The sequence below is a fragment of the Choloepus didactylus genome, chromosome 12 (assembly GCF_015220235.1).
Source record: "Choloepus didactylus isolate mChoDid1 chromosome 12, mChoDid1.pri, whole genome shotgun sequence".
NCBI lineage: Eukaryota > Metazoa > Chordata > Mammalia > Pilosa > Megalonychidae > Choloepus > Choloepus didactylus.
The window spans coordinates 88081419-88100880 of NC_051318.1; the positions used below are offsets into that span (position 1 = coordinate 88081419).

Genomic DNA, 19462 nt, shown 5'->3' on the forward strand with positions numbered 1-19462 from the left:
TGTTTATCCATTCACCTGTTGATGGACACTTGGGTTACTTCCACCTCTTAGCAACTGGAATAACGCTGCTATGAACATAGCTGTAAATATCTGTCTAAGCCCCTGGTTTCAATTCTTTCAGGTATGTACTTAGAAGTGGGATTACCAGGTCATGTAGTAATTCTATACTTAACTTTCTGAAGAACCATCAAACTGTTTTCCAGAATAGCTGCATCATTTTACATTTACACCACAAATGAATGAGTGTTCCTACTTTTCTACATTCTCTCTAACACTTACTTTCCATTTTTTTTAAAAGTAGCCATTCCACTAGATGTGAAATGGTATCTCATTGTGGTTCTGATTCTCATTTCACTAATGGCTAATGATGTTGAGCATATTTTTCATGGGCTTCTTGACTATTTTTATATTCTTAGAGAAATGTCTATTCAATTCTTTTGCCCATTTCTTAACTGGATTGTTTGTCTTCTTATTGCTGAATATCTATATTCACTTTTAAAACAATCTCATCCAGTTTCTTCACTTTGAAAACTATCTATACATTCATGACTCCCAATGTTCTCTCTACAGACCAGATCTCTTTCCTCAACTCCTGACTTACATATGCATCTGCACCCCTGATGTTTCCATTTGGACAGCTAACAGGCATCTCAAATTAAAATGTCCATTACTCAGGACTTGATCTTCCCTCCATATTATCCATCTCCAACTTCACCTTACAGTTGCTCAATACAAAAATCTTGGAGTCATCCTTGACACCTCTTTGTCTCACAGCCTGCATCCAACCCACACGCAGATCCCACTGATTCTACCTTCAATGATAACTTAAATCTAGCTACTTCTTACCAACCTCACATCGGATCCAAGCCACCAAAATCTCTCAACCAGATTACTATAACAGTCTCCTAATTGTTTTGTTTTGTTTTCCTGTTTTCACCCTTACCCTCCATAGTCTATTCACTACTCAAAAGTCATCATGAGCCTGTTAAAATATTCAGTCACATATGTTACTCCTCTGCTCAAAATCTCCTAATGGTTTTCCATCTTATTCAGACTGAAAGCAGAAGCTCTTTCAGTAGTCTACAGAGCTCTACATTATCTGACCTCATTTACCTTCTAACCTCATCTCCATCTAACCCTCCTTAACTCATTCTGCCCCCATCACACTGTCCTTTGCTGTCTCTAGGATACCCCAAGTATGCTCCTATCTCATGGCTTTTACACTGTCAATTCTCTCAGCTTGAAATGTTTCCTTCTCACATGATGTGCTCTTCCTCCTTCAGATACTTATTCAAATATTATCTCAGTTAGGGTATCCCTCCGTCAATTGATATAAGGTACACTTTATTATTTACTAACTTTATTGATTGTTGGTTGATTGATGAGTTGGTTTTCCTTCACTAAAAAATAAATTCCATGAAGACAGAGACTTTTGACTGTTTTGCTTACTGCTATATCTATAGCACAACAGCCTGGTTAGTTGAATGGATGGAGAGATGAATGGAAGAAATAATTTCTGAATGAATAAGCTACAAGTCTTCATACAACAAGCCCTCTTTGCAGCATTTGAAACTGTTGCTATTGCTTTCTATCTCTTTCAATGCTCCATAGTAATATTGCTCTCCTTCTATTTCTCTGACTGGTCTGCCTCTGTCTAATTTGAAGATTCTTTCCCCACTCTTAATCCTTATATGTTGGTGCTTTCAGGGTTCAGTCTTAAGGCAGTTTTGCTTCTCACTTTACAAGCTCCCTTTGAGTTTTTTTAAAATCCATCCCCATGAATTCCACTAACACCCACACATTAATGATTCCCAAGTATTTATCTTTAATATCAAAATAACTCCAGATACATATCCATATTTTTCAAGTTTGCTAGACAAACCCACCTGGGAACCTCAAATTCAAAAAAAAAGTCCACTGTGTTGAATTATTTAATCTCACCCTCAAATGTGGTCCTTCTCACCACTTTCTCATACTAATGGATGGCATCTCTAGCTACTCAGTTGTCCTAACTAGGATTCATGGGCATTCTGGGCTTCTTATTTTCTGTCACAAACCCTCTATTTTATCAGTTAATAAAGTCTATCATTCCACCTCTGAAACATTTCTCATGTCCATTTAATACCTATTTTCACTGTCCTAGTCCAGGTCTTTATTGCTTATGTCCAGAGTTATTCATCATTATGCTATACTGTTATGTAATCATTACATTAAAATTATTATAATGAAGTTATTTATTTTCATGTCTGGTGCTTCAGACTTTAAGTTCCTCAAGAGGAGACAGTAGATCATATTTGTTTCTGCTTCTCCAGATTTCTGTATGCATATCATTTGCCAAAACACAAATGCTCAATTAATGCTCACAGAACTGAAATGAAAACACTAAATACAAGATCCTTCCAAGTTTCTCAGCAAAGACTATAGTTCAGATTATATTATCAATGGATAAGTGGTAGTACAATCCTTTCCAAATTCCCAAGGGAAATTTATCAATTTAACCATTATTATGATGGAATGCCACCCAAGTAGGACTGAGAGCCAAGACAGAGGACCTAGAAGTCTGAATGGACTTGTTGCTACACTGTGACAAAACATACCATTCTCAAAGAATAGCAGATTCAGAATGACACAATTTTCCTTAAGATATTCTTAACTAAAAGCTAGAAGTGATTTTATAGCTACAGAAACATATATTTAGAGGATGACCATCACATGATGAGCACCATCTGGGGAATGAGAGTCATCCAAGTTGTTTTTATAGATTGCTTAGAAAAAAAGAAAGGTTTTCTGAATCTTAGTTAATTGTATCTTCAATGAGTAATACCTTTTCCTTAAAAAAATAGTCTAAGTGATTATGCTAAAATTCAAATGGACATCTAATTCAAATGCAACTATTCATTAATCTTTATAACAATCTAGATCAGAAAACAATCATCATTTATCAAGGACGAGTTATAAGTAAATATGCACTTTCTTGATTTGCTATTTTAATAAATAGATAGTTCTATTTCCTAATCCAACAATTTTTCCAAACTCAGCAATATTCCCTTAATTTTCACCTCTCTAATTTAGAATTACTTGGGGAGATGTAAAATTTTGCTCATCTATGAACAGCAGCTTGAAATAATCCTAGTTGGAAGAAATAGAGAAATTAAGAATAACATAGACCACATAAACTGCTCCTGAACAATCCACAAAGAATTACGTCAATTACGTCAATTAGCAGTCCATTCCCTTCTTAAGGAGAGAGATTCAATAATCTAATCTGGTTGTATGTATCAGTGTGTAGAGATCTGACAGAAAGAAAGCTCTTCATTGGGATCAGACAAATGGGTTTAAGCCTCTCACTTGACTATTAAGGAGTTGGAAAAAGTATTGTCTATCAACTACGCTTTTACTTAATTAAGGCAAGAGAAGATAACACTTCTTCTTTCAGCTAAGCAATACTAATACTTTTCTCCTTTTTAAAAAATAAAGTCTACTTTACAATCAAATTAAAAAAAATTTTTTTTTGGTTATATGCACCTTTAATGCTCCCCTTAATTATGACAGTCAACAAAAAAAGGCCAAATAAAATCAGTCAACACTAGCTACTTTCTTTAGAAAATTCAACTCCTCAAAGGTATTCAATAACTTTATATAATTTGCATAATTAGTTTTGAAATTAGAGACCAGAAACCCATCAATCATAGTGGTTTCTTTGGAAAAATAAAGACCTTTGTTTGTAACCAACTTATCTAGAAAATGATTAAGAGAATTTCTTCTCTGTTATTTCACAAAAATTCTTTACGTTGCTTCATTTTATCACAACTTTCCATGACAGTTTCTTCCTCCCCTAGTGCCTGCCCCTGTTCCTAAATAGCTAAGGGGCACCAAGGGAGCTCGTGTGGACTTCCAGCCTTTTATCTCATATACTAGGAACTCTACTTCAACAGCAATTTCAAATTAGGTGAGATGTTGAGTAAATCAAAGGTAAGTTCCAATCATATTTTTTTCAGTACCTAGAATGAAACTTAAAGTAAACTACAAAGTGAGAAGATGATAGCTTCCTGACTCCTTGAGGCTATGAATTAATTTCCCCATTTTCAAATGGCTCTTAACTACTCCCTTAATACCCTCTCTCCCTCTCCTTGTCCCTCCTTTTCTCCATTTCTCTCTATGAAACACACACACACACACACACACACACACACACAAAGAGCAGACCTCTTTCTTCTCTTCCATCAGTGGCTTTTATTCACTGTCCCCAGCTCTGCTCCTGTTCTCTGCTATCCATCTCTTCTATTTTTCTTTGTCTCTTTATTGACCATTATTTTCCCTTGTTTCTTTCGTTCTGCTTTCTTTTAGATTCAGTCCCTAACTATACCTCTTAGCACCTATAAAGAAGAGCTTTTCATTTATGTGTATTAGTATTATCATCATCATCATCATCATTACAATCACCAATCAATGAAAATACTCTTTTCTTTGGGTTCTTTAGCGAGCTGATCTGAAAAAAGTCCAATGGAAGTAACTAGAATCTAATGTTCAACTCTTTTGAGCTCTTCTTGATACAGGGTATTTCTGTCCTCCCAAAGACCTTATGTAGATATGGGGGCAAGAGAAAAACAAATGACTTTTCATATGCTTAAAGCTCATTGGCCTCCAGAAAATGAAGGTACTATACATACAACCACAACAACTTAGTGTTCACATTCTACTTACTCCTTAGAAATCTGCACTTTAAGCCAAAGGCAAAAATCATACAAGAAAAATAAGAACAGTCTTTCATAAAAAGGAATTAATTTGGATGAGTGTTCTAGTTTGCTAATACTGCCGAAATGCAAAATACCAGAAATGGATTGGCTTTTACAAAAGGGGATTTATTTGGTTACACAGTTACAGTCTTAAGGCCATAAAGTGTCCATCAACAAAGGGTACCTTCACTGGAGAAAGGCCACTGGCATCCGGAAAACCTCCGTTAGCTGGGAAGGCATGCGGCTGGTGTCTGCTCCTGTGTTCTGCTTTCAAAATGGCTTTCTCCCAGGATGTTCCTCTCTAGGCTGCAGTCCTCAAAAGTATCACTCTCAGTTGCTCTTGGGGGTTTTCCTCTCTTAGCAACTCTGGAGCGTAAGTCTGCTTTCAAGGGCCATCTTCAAAATGTCTCTCATCTGCAGCTACTCTCTCAGCTTCTGTGCATTCTTAAAAGTGTCCCTCATGGCTGTAGCAAGTTCGCTCCTTCTGTCTGAGCTTATACAGTGCTCCAGTAAACTAATCAAGGCCCATGCTGAATGGGTGGGGCCACACCAACATGGAAACTGTCCAATCAGAGTTATCACCTACAGTTGGGTGGGTCACATCTCCATGGAAACACTCAAAGAATTACAATCTAATCAATACCAATATGTCTATCCACACAAGATTGCATCAAAGTTAATGGTGTACTGAGGGACATAATACATTCAAACTGGCACATTCCACCCCCTGGACCCCAAAATGACATGATCTTTCCATATACAAAATACATTCATCCCGTCATAATATCACAGAAACTTAAATTATTTCAGTAACAATAGTTAAGTACAAGATCCCATCAAAATTAGTTACAGGTGTGGTCTGTCCTAATACAAAATTCCCCTCTACCTGTGGACCTGTGAAACTTAGAACAAGTTATCTGCTTCCAATATACAAAGGAGGGACATTCATAGGATAAACATTCCCATTGCCACAAGGAGAACTAAAAGGAAAACAGGGTTCACGGGACCAAAACAGTTTCTAAAACCCTCAGGACAAACTCCATTAGATTTCAAAGTCTGAGAGTTATTAACAGAATGACCTTGCATCATTGGGGCTTGAGAGAGTGGGATTTGAACCCTTCCTAAGGGCCTTTGTGGCAGCCCTTTCCTCTCCAAACGCTGGGGTGAATGTTCCAATATATCCACACATTGGGGAGACCACCTTCTCAGCCCCACCCTCCTCAAACATCAGGGCAGCACCTGGATTCTCTTCCATCTCTGGGGCACACTCAACCCCTTCAGAACAGTGGGGTGGCAGCCAGGCTCTCCCCAGTCCCCTGGGAATGTGCTCCACCCTCTTTGACGCCTGAGGTGGCAACACCTTTCCTGAACATCGAGGTGGAAGGCCCACCCTTGACCTCCAGGGCAAACTCACCCTTTCCATGCATGTGGGCCACTCCACTCTCCCAGCCCAAGGCCTCTTGACTCCAGACCTCAACCTCCATAGCTCGGTCTTTGAAGACATTTTTCCTTCAATTTGCTCCTTGTCTGTCTCCCCCAGTGCCGACCAGCAGCAGCTCTGTCGGTAAAGAGCTCACAAAAATTCTGTTGGTTTCGCATGAAGCACACAGGGGTCAAAGCCATCAGACAACAGAACTTTCCACAAATCCTTTCTGGATAATTTCATCTCCAATCTTGGCTTATACTGAAATGGCTGGGTTCCATGTTTGATTAAATTCTCACGTTGGGCTGTAGCTTCTGGGATTCCACCCCCTGGAAGCCTGGAATTTTCCAAACCATCAGCTTCTGGTTTCTCTGAACCTAAGAATTCAGTTCTAAGTTTATCTCTCTCCACTTGCATTTTACTATAAGCTACAAGGAGAAGCCAGGGTACATCCTCCACATGTAGTCTGGAGATCTCCTCAGCCAAGTATTCCAGGTTGTTGCTTTCAAATTCTGCCTTCAATCTGACACCAGGATACAATTTTGCCAAATTCTCTGCCACTTTAAAAAAAGGATCGCCCTTCTTTCAGTTGGCAATGCCACATTCATCATTTCTGCTCAAGGCCTCATAAAAAGTACCTTTAGAATCCATATTTCCACAAACAGCCTCTTCAAAGTAGTTTAGGCCTTTTCTATCAAGTTCCTCACAATTCTCCCACAATCTTCCCCTTATCCATTTAACAAGCCATTCCAACATGCTTGGTATTTGCAAACTCAGCAGCATCCCACTTCTATGGTACCAAAATCTGTTCTAGTTTGCTAATGTTGCTGACATGCAAAATACCAGAAATGGATTGGCTTTTACAAAAGGGGATTTATTTGGTTACACAGTTACAGTCTTAAGGCCATAAAGTGTCCATCAACAAAGGGTACCTTCACCGGAGAAAGGCCACTGGCATCCAGAGAACCTCTGTTAGCTGGGAAGGCACATGGCTGGCATCTGCTCCGGTGTTCTGCTTTCAAAATGGCTTTCTCCCAGGATGTTCCTCTCTAGGCTGCAGTTGCTCTTAGGGGGTTTTCCTCTCTTAGTGTCTCTGGAGCATAAGTCTGCTTTCAAGGGCCATATTCAAAATGTCTCTCATCTGCAGCTACTCTCTCAGCTTCTGTGCCTTCTTCAAAGTGTTCCTCTTGGCTGTAGCAAGTTCGCTCCTTCTGTCTGAGCTTATACAGTGCTCCAGTAAACTCACCAAGGCTCATGCTGAATGGGCAGGGCCACACCATCATGGAAACTATCCAATTAGAGTTATCACCCACAGTTGTGTGGGTCGCATCTCCATGGAAACACTCAAAGAATTACAATCTAATCAACAACATGTCTACCCACACAAGATTGCATCAAAGTTAATGGCGTATTGGGGGACATAATACATTCAAACCAGCACAATGAGTCAAAAAAATCTTTGTCAAGGATCAGCACTTTTAAATATACAGCTATAAGATACCACACAGTGAGACTGGCCCCTTAGAAAACACCTCTGTTAACTATGTAATGAGGAAATTGTGCCTTGCATATTATAAAAGAAAACTATAGCCCATATATTATGAACCACTTAAGACAAAAATGAGAAATTCTTTAGTTTAAATGAGAGCACTACAGTGATTTTCATAGTTTTAAAGAAAATGCTTACTTTTCAAGTTAATAGTTTAAGTTATAGGCTGATAAAATTTAGCTTAGTGTTATACTGGTTATTCACTTTTTTAAAAAATTTTATTTTGAAATAATTCCAAACTTACAGGAAAAGATGCAAGACATAGCTGCACAAAGAATGCTAACTTTGCCTTCACCCAGATTCCCCAATTGTTGACATTTTAATTTTAGCACGTTTGTTTCCTCCTTCCCACCCATACATACACACACATACATGCATCCTCATTAGTCTTTTTCTGAACCATCTGAGAGCAAGCTGCAGCTGTGTCTCCCCATCAGCCCTAAACATTCCAGTGTGTATTTACCCAAAACATGAACTCAGGTCAACATAACTACCACGTAAGCCACCAATTCAGGAAATCAACATTGATACAACACTACTGTCCAGTCTGCAGACCCTATTCAAGTTTTTCCACCTCTGCCAACAATGTCACTTTTTCCTATCTGGTCTAGGATCCAATCCAGGAACACATGTCACATTTAGCTATCAGAGCTCTTCAGTCTCCTTTAACCTGGAACTTCAGTTTTTCCCTGTCTTTCAGGGCCTTGACAGTTTTAAAGAATAGAGGACTATCATTCTACAGGCTGTCCCTCAACCTAGGTCTGTACAATATTTCTTCATGGCCAAACTCACATCACAAATTCTCAGCTGGAATTCCCCAGAGATGATACTGAGCTCTTCTCAGTTCAACACTCAGGAGGCACGCAAAGTTTACCTGTCCTACCACCTGGCCAAGTTGGTGTTTACTATAAAACACATAATTTTCCTGTTTTGTAATCAACTGAATATTTTGTGGGGAGATATTCTGAGACTACGCCAATATCCTGTTCTTTGTAGAACCTCCACCCACCAGCCTTAATATCCTTTGATGACTCCCACATAAATCAGCCATGACTCTGAGAGTTGCCAAATGGTGATTTTTCTATTTCCATAATCCCTTCTACATTTATTAGTAGTCATTCTACACTAAAGAATAACTTTTCCTTCTCCCTCTTGTATTTACTTATTCACTTGTATCAGTATGGACTTTGGATACTTATTTTATTCAATGGGTTAAAACCAATTACTATCATTTATTTTGATGCTCAAACCATCCCAGATTTTCTGGGACTCACTTCAAGCTGGCTGCTCTGTCATTTTGACATGTCAATATCATTTGCTGAACATATCCTTACTTTCTGGCACAATAAGACGTTCCAGGCTCATCCCATACTTTGCCTGCCTCAAACGTTGTTGAATCAGCTATTCCTCCAAGGAGCCATGATTCCTTTTAGGGCTGCATGATATTCAGAAACATATTTCCAGGCACTCGGTAGGATCAGTGTTATTGTTACTGTCCCTGTCAGGGGACAAAGCTAGAAAAATACGTTATGTATATAAATACACACACAATCTATATTTCTATATATGTTTATATATTGGGAAAAAACATGTTCATATCAACATCTCCTATTTTAATCCCACACCCTGGGGTTCTTTCTTGCCTTCCCCCATTTCATGTTTATAAATCACTTTTCCAACAGTGAAACATGTAGCTTTCATTATCCTCAATACATTCACTTATTTGCTCAGTTGATTTGCTAATTTGCTCAATGTAACCAACTGTCCATCCATACCAGCCACCTCCCTGCTCATTCCTCCATTACTACTTCCTCATCCCTGGCATAACAATGCCTCTGTGACAGGAAAAGAAGAGAAGGCGAGGCAAGGCGAGGTGAGGGAAGGGGAGGGGAGGGAAGAAAGAAGAGAGGGTAACTGTGGAGGAGAGCAAGGGAGGAGAAATGGGAAGATGGGAAGAAAAGGGAAAATGGAAAGGAAAGAAAGGGAAGATCGGAAGGCAAGCAGATACTCACTTTTAAAACATCCTCCACAGCCATCTTCCCTTCATGTCCTAGTAAAATAGTATATGGGTAAAGCCACTGGATTGCATGTTTGATTGACATCATAGGAAAGAAATCCTGTTTAAGAGCAAAAGTATACAGAAATGAGGAACATCTAAAAAAAATCACAGAAAATGTACCTGAAATGTACATATGACATCAAAATTGCCCATAAACAGTAACCAATAAGTTTCCGAAATTTTCCAGAAGTATACAAAAGTACAATGTTATTTCCTCTTTTTACCTGATCCACTCCACATACTTTCCCTGGGTAAACTCACGCACTCCCATCTTTCAGCTTCCATCTGTGTGCTAATGGTTTTCATGTCTCTATCTCTAGTCCTGACTTGTTTCCTAGGCTCCATGCTTGAACCCCAGTTGCCCGTTAGATGCGACTACATGGATGTCCCATAGACACCCCCCATTTGACATACCTGAAACTGAATACATTTCCCTACCCTACTCCCTTCTCCTTTTCCTTTAGTCCTAATCTAAATTAATTTTATCCACTTCACCAAGCCTCACAACTACAATTACAGACAGAAAACATTCATTATCCTCAAATCCTTCCCCCAAATCAAATTGCTCTCTCAGTTCTGTTCACCCCACTCTAACGACTAGGACAATTAGGGAAGTTTCAACATGGACTGTCTGTTAGATGATGCTACAGAATGACTGTGACTATTCACAGTCGTGGGGGTGTGATAATGGTGTTCTGGTTCTGTAGAAGACAGTCCTAATTCTTAGGAGCTGCATGCTAACATATTTAAGGGTAATGACTGCAGTTTATTTTCAAATTGTTCAGGGGGTAAAAAAAGGAGAGAGAAAGCAAACCTGGTAATAGGTTAACAACTGATGATTCCAGGTGAAGGGATTACGGGTGTTTGTTTTATTATTTTTCAATTTTTTTTTTTTTTCAGATTTGAGAATTTTCACATAAAAAGTTTTGACCAAAAACAAAAGTAACAACAATAACAACAAAAGTAATGAAAAGTAGAAGACTCCTATAATGATAACTAGGATGAGAAATGGTGTTCTGGCTGTCTAGGACAGCCTAAGTAATCACTAGGACACCTGACTCACTGACTCACGGGAAACATAAAATAAAAGCAACAAAAATTTAAAAATAAAAGTATTCATCCTAAGGCAGTATCCCCACTGCTTCGGATCAGACTCTGCTTACCAGAGTCTCTCACTGACTGTTACACCAGCCTCCCACTTGCTCTCCATGCACCCAAGCTCTCCCCATCCCTGCTCACTGCCAGCAGAAGTATCTTCTTAAAACAAAAATCTGATCACCTTAATCATGTCTGATGGCCCACTCCTGCCAAATCATAAAATCCAGACAATTTCACTCATCATATGAAACACTTCGCAATAGAGTTTTAACCTATCTTTTCTTCATACACAGCCTCAACACACTTGATCTGGGCATACAACTTTCTATCATTCAAACATACCAGGCCTTCTTGCAATACACCTCTGTGTGTGCTGTTCCCTCTACCTGGAAGGCCTTTCTATCACTCCAGATACTATGTCATGCCCTTTATGAAATGGTATTCGACAATGTCTGTACTCCACCAAATCCCCTGAGATAACACTTTCTGTGTGCACCCAGCTTTCCCTTCCAACAGTCAGTCCCAGGAAGTCTTTTTTTAGAAGAATACCCTTAGGCTCCTGAAGCCTGCTTTGCTCACAGGCCAGAAGAGCCATTCGTGCCTGAGAATCTGTGTCACTGGGACAACCATTAACCAATGACTGATGGGTGTGTGAGAGCCCCAACTCCCCTGTCTCAGGTTGGAACAACTCTGAGGTACAACTTATACAGCAGCATACTCTGTGTGATCACACTGACGTTTCCTTTCCTCTGTTGAACTTTTACCTGTGTTAGCACATCTACCTCCCCCAATGCCAAAGTTGCAAACTCTTTTAAGGGCTCAGAACATATCCTTGGTTTCTGTACAGTTTACTGCACAACAAATTAACCTCAGGCCCTGTAATCTTTATAGAGGAATGTGACAAAGCCAACTGAAGTGAGTAAATCCCAATGATTAAGTTGCAAATTTGCTTTGCCACATTTGAGTATACATGTCATTAATTTATTTCATACATACCAGGATTTGAACTGCAGCTGGTAAACTATCTAAAGGGAAGTCTGGAAGTCCAAGAGTAGAAGATTCTTGGGAACAGAGAGTCGTGGCAAAGGACAAAAGCTGAGAAACTCTAGAGGGGGAAATGATATTAAATGTTTATTCCATCAGTTTTTAAATATGTGTAAATCCACCTAACTATAAAATAGCTGGGACAATTTTACTAATCTAAAAAGATGAAACCTATCATTAAATTCTTAAGACACAATGACTCAGTATCGTAACATTCCATTTAAAATGGAGACACTGATTAGATACACAGGTATATTTTCTAAATTCATCACAACATTGAGGTTTTTCACAATCTGGTCGTTATGGGTTGAACTGTATCCTCCAAAAAGCCCAGGTCCTATGAATGTGATTTTATTTGAAAGAGGATCTTTGAAGAAAGAGTTAGTTAAAATGAGGCCAAAGTGGATTAGGTGAGTCCTAATCCTACATGACCGGTGACCTTATTATAAGAAGGCGGGGTGAATTAGCCACAGACACAGAGCAGAACACCATGTGATGACTGAGGCAGGATTCTCAGCCACCACCAGAAGCCAGGAGAGAGCACAGAATAGATTCTTCCCTACAAACTTCAGAGGAAGCAGGGCTCTGCCAACACCTTGATTTTGGACTTCTAACCTCCAGAACTGAGACAATAAATTTTTGTTGTATTTAGTCAATAGTTTGTGGTGGTTTATTACAGCAGCCCCAGAAGACTAAGACATTGGCCCAATCTACTGTCAGCCTCCTCTCCCAGCTCCCTCAATCCCAAGTCTAAACTCTAGCCCTGGGAGCCTTCTATTGGCCAGGAACAAGCCATACACTCTAATGGCCCATGATTCAAAAAAAAATTTCTTAGAATGCCTTGATTCCATTTTCTATCTGGCAAAATCCTAAATTCTTTAGGGCCCATCTCAAATTTCAGTGCCTTTGTGCAGCTCTTATAAAGTCTCAACCAGAAATAGCCCCAATACATTGAAATTATGGCACTTACTACACTGTCTTAAACTAAGGTAGTAACATATCTTTCAGCTCTACTAAATTTTGACCTTCTTGACATTAATTTTATCACTAGTACTTAACACAGTGCCTAAAACTGAAAAATTCTTCAAAGAATAGGTGAATGAACAAATGAATGGGCAAAACAAATTTGATGTAAGTGTCCAGATATTTATAACAAATATAGCTAAAATACTTACTTTTCAGCAGAAACATTGGCTCCAATTGAATATAACAGTTTCAGTTGGTCCTAAAATAACATAGAAACATTTCAAATCAATAAATAAGGCACATAAATTAGATGTGAATATTTCATAAACCCAATCTAACCTTTTTGTTAAGCAGATACAAAGCTATTAATAGCAAAAATTCAGTTCTTGATTTCTGTCACTTTCTAAGAGAAAAGCCTTTGTCAATTTTTCAGACTAATAATGCCGCAGTAATTTTTCTTCCTAGTTCCCAGAGACTTTCTTCACCATATTTCCTTTACTTTTCCATTAGCTACTGAGGGAGATATTTAAAAACATGGTAACATTTCTTTTATAGTAACTGAATTTCTTTGTTATAAATAGAGAATGTCCTCAAACGAGTAAATTATCCTTGCTCATACTTACCTTGAAGGGTAGATAATAAATATCTCTAGCTTGAAACCGAGAACGTAGAGGGGGGTCTAATGGATTACCAGAGTACCTAGGTACTGGCAAACCCAAGGCAATCACTCGGAAATTTTCACTAACGCGGACAATCTTCCAAGCATCCAACTCTGTTTTAGAATGATCCTAAAAGAACAAGAGATCAAAGACCACAATGTAAATGGTACAGATGACAACTGTGAGAGTTGCCAGGCCCTTACTGCTGAGTAAACTGTACTTAAGAGCAACTCTCCAAACCAAACTGTCAAGAAAGGGAGTGAACACTATTATGAACTAATTATAATGAGCAAACTCTTGGAGTTAAAATGTAACCAGGAGATAGAATGAGGGTAGAGAATGGGGAGTTGATGCTTAATCTGTACAGAATTTTTAATACAGTTGATAGTAAATGTTTGGAAATGGATAGAGGTGATGGTAGCACATTACTGTAAGTGTAATTAACAGTGCCAAATTATGGGTGTGATTATGGTTGAAAAGGGAAGTTTAGGGTTGTGTTTGTCACTAGAAGGAAAGTTAGAGGATAAAACACGGAACTGAATAATGTAGTGAACCCTGTTGTGGATGATGACTGTGGTTAATTTTCTTTCATGAATTACAACAAATGTAAGATTGTTCTTTCATAAATTAGAACAAATGTACATCTCTATTACAAAGCGTTAATAATAGGGTGGTATATGGGAAAAAATACAACTAATGCAAATTAGGGTCTATATTTAACAGTAATATTGTAATATTCTTTCATCAATTGTAACAAAGGTACTATACCAATGCTAAGTCTCAATAACAGGAGGGTATAAAGGGTATGGGGTTTTTATTTTTAGAGCAATGAGAATGTTCTCAAATTGACTGTGGTGATGATTACACAACGCTGTGACTATACCGAGAGCCACTGATTGTACACTTTGGATGAACTGTATGGTGTATGGATGAAACTGCTTTAAAAAAAAAAAAAAAAAAAGAACCACATAAGCTTCCTTTTTTTTCAACTGGCTTTGTAAGTGTGCTAAGATACTTACTCGTACCTATGAAGCAATTTGTGATAAGAGTCCCAAACTTCTGGAGATATATCCTAAAAACAGAATGCTAAATACAGAATAAAACCCATCACAAAGAAGTGCATCACATCGCTATTTAACACAAACATTTAGAAACAATGTAATTGTCCAACTGTGAGGGTACTGATTAAGTGAACTTTATTGTCCAGGAGAAAACTGAAACCAATTTTCACTTTAATGCCTTTGGAACAATCAGAATTCCTGTCTGGATCCCTTTCAGGGTTCCTGTGTCATTCTACATGTTGATGAACACGGATTTTTGTATTTTCTATTAAACATTCAATTGTTACAAAGTATTTTGAGGATTATTAATGATTCATCTGGGCAATACTCTAATTAAACTGCTAATCTGAAAGTAAAAAAAGAAGAAGAAGAAGAAAGGAAACAAAGTGAAATCAGGACCAGGATGCCAGGCAAGGCTCCTACTATGAAGATTAGTGTTTCAAAGGAGAAGCAACCAACAAGTCAAGGAACAAAGATCTGATCAGATCCCCAAGCCCTAGTCAGCATCACAGAAGAGAGTGAGGAGGGTACGGAGTCGAGGGAGAAACTAAGACTCAGGAAGGTGACAGAGTCAGCTCATCCAGGAAGTAACCCCACTAGCTCTAAAGCCCAAGTTATTTCCCTTACACCCCAGCACAAAGCTAGTGTAGCATGTTAGGAGACAGAATAATACTTTTCTATTCTTTTGTATACATAAGCTCTATGGGCCAGTGGAAGTTCTGCCCCCCAGCAATCCACGCATAAGGCAAACAGAAGGTTAGGAGGTGCTGTAGAAGCAAGATCAAGGAACATCACCCACTAAATAAGCTTGGGGACCCCAGAAAGGCTCAGTCTAGCTAGTGATAAAATTTTGATAATTGTGAATTTGGCCCTAATAAGAATACCATGTGGTAATACCTACCTTTGGTTATTAAGTCTAGTGAAAATAGTATAGTTTAATGTATTCCAATTTCATGCATCTTAAACTTCATTGTATCAATTGTCTGTGATTTCCAGGTAATGAATAAAAGGTAAACACATACATTTACCAATAAAAATTATTTACTTATACAGGTATTTACTTTGGAAAAAGACAATGTAGTAAACCCTCCTCACTTAATAACAGTAAGCATTCACTGTGCACTAAAACCCTCTGACCCCATATCTTGATTCTTACCAAAGGAATATGTTCAATAACTTTGCACAGAACTCTATTGCAAGGATAAAGAATGAAGTAACTCTGATACTTTAAAAAAGTGTATGATTCCATCGTCTATTTTTTTCCAAATCGTCTAAAAATGGTGAATAACTAATATAGCCTCTAGTGGCAAATAAGTTATTTTGTAATTATTAAGTATCTAAAAAGAAAAACATTCTGCACATTACCTACTTCTAAAATCAAAATTAAAAACAGCTTTCACTTCAGTATATTAACTATAAAAACATCAATGAATGAATTTAACTTTTTCTTATTGATTAAATCCTCAATTATCACCTAATTAAATTAGAAAGAGATGATCTTTAGATAGATCCAGAAAAAAACTGCCATACTGCACAATAAAAATACTATCTAAGAACTCCTGTAAATAACAAAGAAGCAGACAGCTAAACAGGTTGCAAGATGGGTTATGGAGAAAATAGACTTGCACAGTGGGAATCAGAGATACTTCTGGTCCTATGAGCCATGGAACACCAGTTCTATAGGATGCTCTGGTGCCAACATTTATAATTTAGTGCCTAGTGTGTTCTGAGCTTGTATTAGCATCCTGGGGTGGGGGGCGGGGGCCGGCAGGATCAAAAGGCTTAACACACAGAGCCTGCTCCTGAGCAATTTGCAACTGACTTGGAGAAATGTAATTAGCACTTACGTATCTCTATAGGACAGGTGTGAGAGAAAATGTAAGACCCAGAATTCAGAGGTAGATCACTCACTGAAGTGTGAGATAGCCAGAGAGCTCCAGTGTAGGTGGAACATGAGCTAAATGAACAAGGGTTAGCTGCCTCCTTGTTCTTTGTGATGTTACATGAACCCTTTCCCAAAGTCCTCTTTATACAGTCCTCTTTATACAGTCGTAAGACGGCTTCTAAATATTTTATCACACTTATTCATTTATGCAACAAATATTGAGTATCTGCCATGTGCGAGACGCTGTTCTAATGGCTTGAGATAACATTAGTGAAAAAAATCCTCGCCCTTTGGAAACATATTTTAGTAGGAGGAAGAAAATGAATTAGAAACATAAAAAGTAAATGAATAATGTTGGAATAAGTTATTAAATAAATAATATTAGAAGAGTATATGGAAAAAATAGAGCAGGGTAAGGGCAGAGGGAAGATTACAATTTTAAATAGGAGAGTCAGGGTAGACTTCATTGATAATGTGACATTTGAGCAAAGACGATAAGGAGGTGAAAGAGTAAGACATACAGATATCTAAGAGAAAAGCATTCCAGGAAGAGGGAACACCCTGTGCAAAGGCTAAAAGGTAGGTTAAGGTAAGGAAAAAGAATATGAGCAGCTGGCATGGAATAAAAAGGGGGAGGAGAGAAGCAGCTATAGAGCCAGAGATTGGGCCAAAAAAGTAATGAGGGCCCAGCTCACACAGGACTCTGTATTCCACTGTTTGGACTTTGGCTTTGACTCTAAGTGAAATAGGAAGCCAGAAGAGGGGAAGAACAGAGAAATGACCCGATATGAATGCACGGTTTAAAAGGATCACAGACTGCTGTATTGAGAACAAACTGCAGGGGAACAAAGACGAAGCAGGAGTTAGGCTCTTATAATAACTCAGGCATGAGATGACAGCAGCCTGGACCATCCAGCCGGGTGGCTTGTAAATATTGTATCCACTTCATCTCTGTCAATGCTGACCACACCTTCAGCTTCATGAGGCCAAGAACTGGGCTCTATTCAGCTTTGTACCCCCAATGCCCAGCACTCTCTAGCAGTCATCAGGCTTTTAATAAATAGTTGTTGAAAGGATGAAGAGAGGGAAGAAGAAAGAGAGGAAAAGTGGGAGAAAGAGAGAAACAAAAGGTGAACAAAAAAGGAAAGAATCATTAGACTAGCAATAAAAAGTGGTAAAAATCTGAAAGATATAATTTGAAAACAGAAGAAAGAGCCTTAATAGAACTGCAAACTCATAACTTTGCTTCAACAATTTGCCAAAGATAGGGCTAACTTGAACATCCAGTCTCATTCTGACAGAACCATGTCTTACACAATAAAATGGCACTACCTGCAGCTCAAGAGCAAAGACAAAGTAGTAGAATGTTTCATCTCTTACTTGAAGAAGTTTGTCATAACGTTCAGCAGACATCAAGAAGCGTCCATCTTCAAGCTGCATCTCCCTGTTTTCCAGCAAATTATTCAAAACAGGCAGGACATTCCTCTCCGCCTTCTCCAAACCTTCCAGAATAAGAGTTCTGCCTTCCGTGGCTGCACGAACTGCACACTATTTTCAAGCAACATAAAAGCAAAATGAAAATATCAATGATAGCAAAGCATGCCCCAATTTTACTTACAACGCAAATTAAACTTGAAATACTTGTAATAGGGACTGGGAATGAGAAAAACTGGGTTCCAGATCTTGGTTCTGCCTATATGATGTTAGGCAAGTTATTTTACAGCATTGGACTTGTTCCCTTACTTATTACATGAAAAGACTGAAAGATATAATCTTTAAGCTTCCATTCAGCTTTAAAACTTTAGACTGTATACCTGGTGAAATAGAAAACTAACAGCTATCTTTAAATAGGTAACATAATGAAAGAAGGAAAGATTCCTTAACTAAAAAGGAAAAATGAAAATAAAAATCTGCTCTACCTATCCCACAAATTTCTTGTGAGTATCAAATAAGCCAGATGAGCGTGTTTGGAGACTGTAAACTTCATAAACAGAAGTCATCATCAAAATGAATTGGGGTTTAGTATGATGTTTGAAGCTGACAACATTGCATACTTACCAAAACAGAAAAAGAGTAAGATTCCACATTGCTCTCGGGCAGAATGAATATAAACAGAGTCTTATAAGTCTTCCAAACAAACTTTAAGAAAATTAGCAATGGAGAAAAATGGGAAGTAAGGTAGGCTCCCAAATAGTAAGAGATAGAGAAACTGCAATACCAAAGAGAAACTATTAAAGACTTGAAGAAATATTTATCTTTAATTGGCAGGTCTTAAACAAAATGGGAAAAAATGAAAAACTACTTTTCAGTCAAAATCCTTGAAAATTTGCTACAAAATAAAACCTCAATGACTTTTCTCCTGTTGCATTCAAAAACAGGCAAAGGAGTAATGCTACTAAATTTGCCTATGGCTCCCTACTTGTAATTCATATTCTTTGCCCTCCCTGACACTGCATTCTCTTAGAGAAACTGTTTCTCCTCTTTTGCCTGACCCTTAAATGTTGGTAATTCTCAGAATTATATCCTTAACCCACAGCTTTTAGTAAAGTACTTTACTCTATAAAGCCTTCCTGGAGTAACCTTATTCAATCACATCATTCCAATCGTCCTCTTTATGCTAACGATTCCCTAAAATTGAGTTCCCCCAAGCTTCAGAATCGCACAGTCCCATCAAGTGGATGGCCCTAATGTGACTACATAAGCTCACTGGGCTCCCTCTGTACACTACTAAATATGTTCTATTTCCCCCTCAAGCTCTCATACTTTCCATTTAAGGTGCAAGAACCCTTCACTCCTACCATAACTCTGGTTCCTAGCTCATCTCCTGCAGTCAATTCATCACCATGGCCTGATGACCTAGTCCCCTAAATATTTCCTGAACTTATCCCTTTCTACCATTCCCCTATTTTCAGGTCCTCTGTAGCTCCCTCCTCCATACCTGATCTTACAATCTCCATTTTTAACCCCTCAAACTCTACTCAA

General features: G+C 38.3%; 1 protein-coding gene across 4 annotated transcripts in view; it reads right to left on the reverse strand.

Annotated features, from left to right (window-relative positions):
• The window catches only part of VWA8 (von Willebrand factor A domain containing 8), a 445644-nt gene that overhangs the window by 347884 nt on the left and 78298 nt on the right, over positions 1-19462 (reverse strand). For all 4 annotated transcript variants that reach the window (XR_005211207.1, XR_005211206.1, XM_037800501.1 and 1 more), the window contains exons 5-9: positions 17861-18028; positions 13499-13663; positions 13085-13134; positions 11862-11970; positions 9721-9825 (exon numbers count right to left, since the gene is read on the reverse strand). Coding sequence is in view for 2 of the 4 variants with exons in the window: in XM_037800501.1 (XP_037656429.1) it covers positions 9721-9825; positions 11862-11970; positions 13085-13134; positions 13499-13663; positions 17861-18028 (597 nt within the window). In the remaining 2 variants the exon portion in view is untranslated. The remainder of the gene's footprint in view (positions 1-9720; positions 9826-11861; positions 11971-13084; positions 13135-13498; positions 13664-17860; positions 18029-19462) is intronic.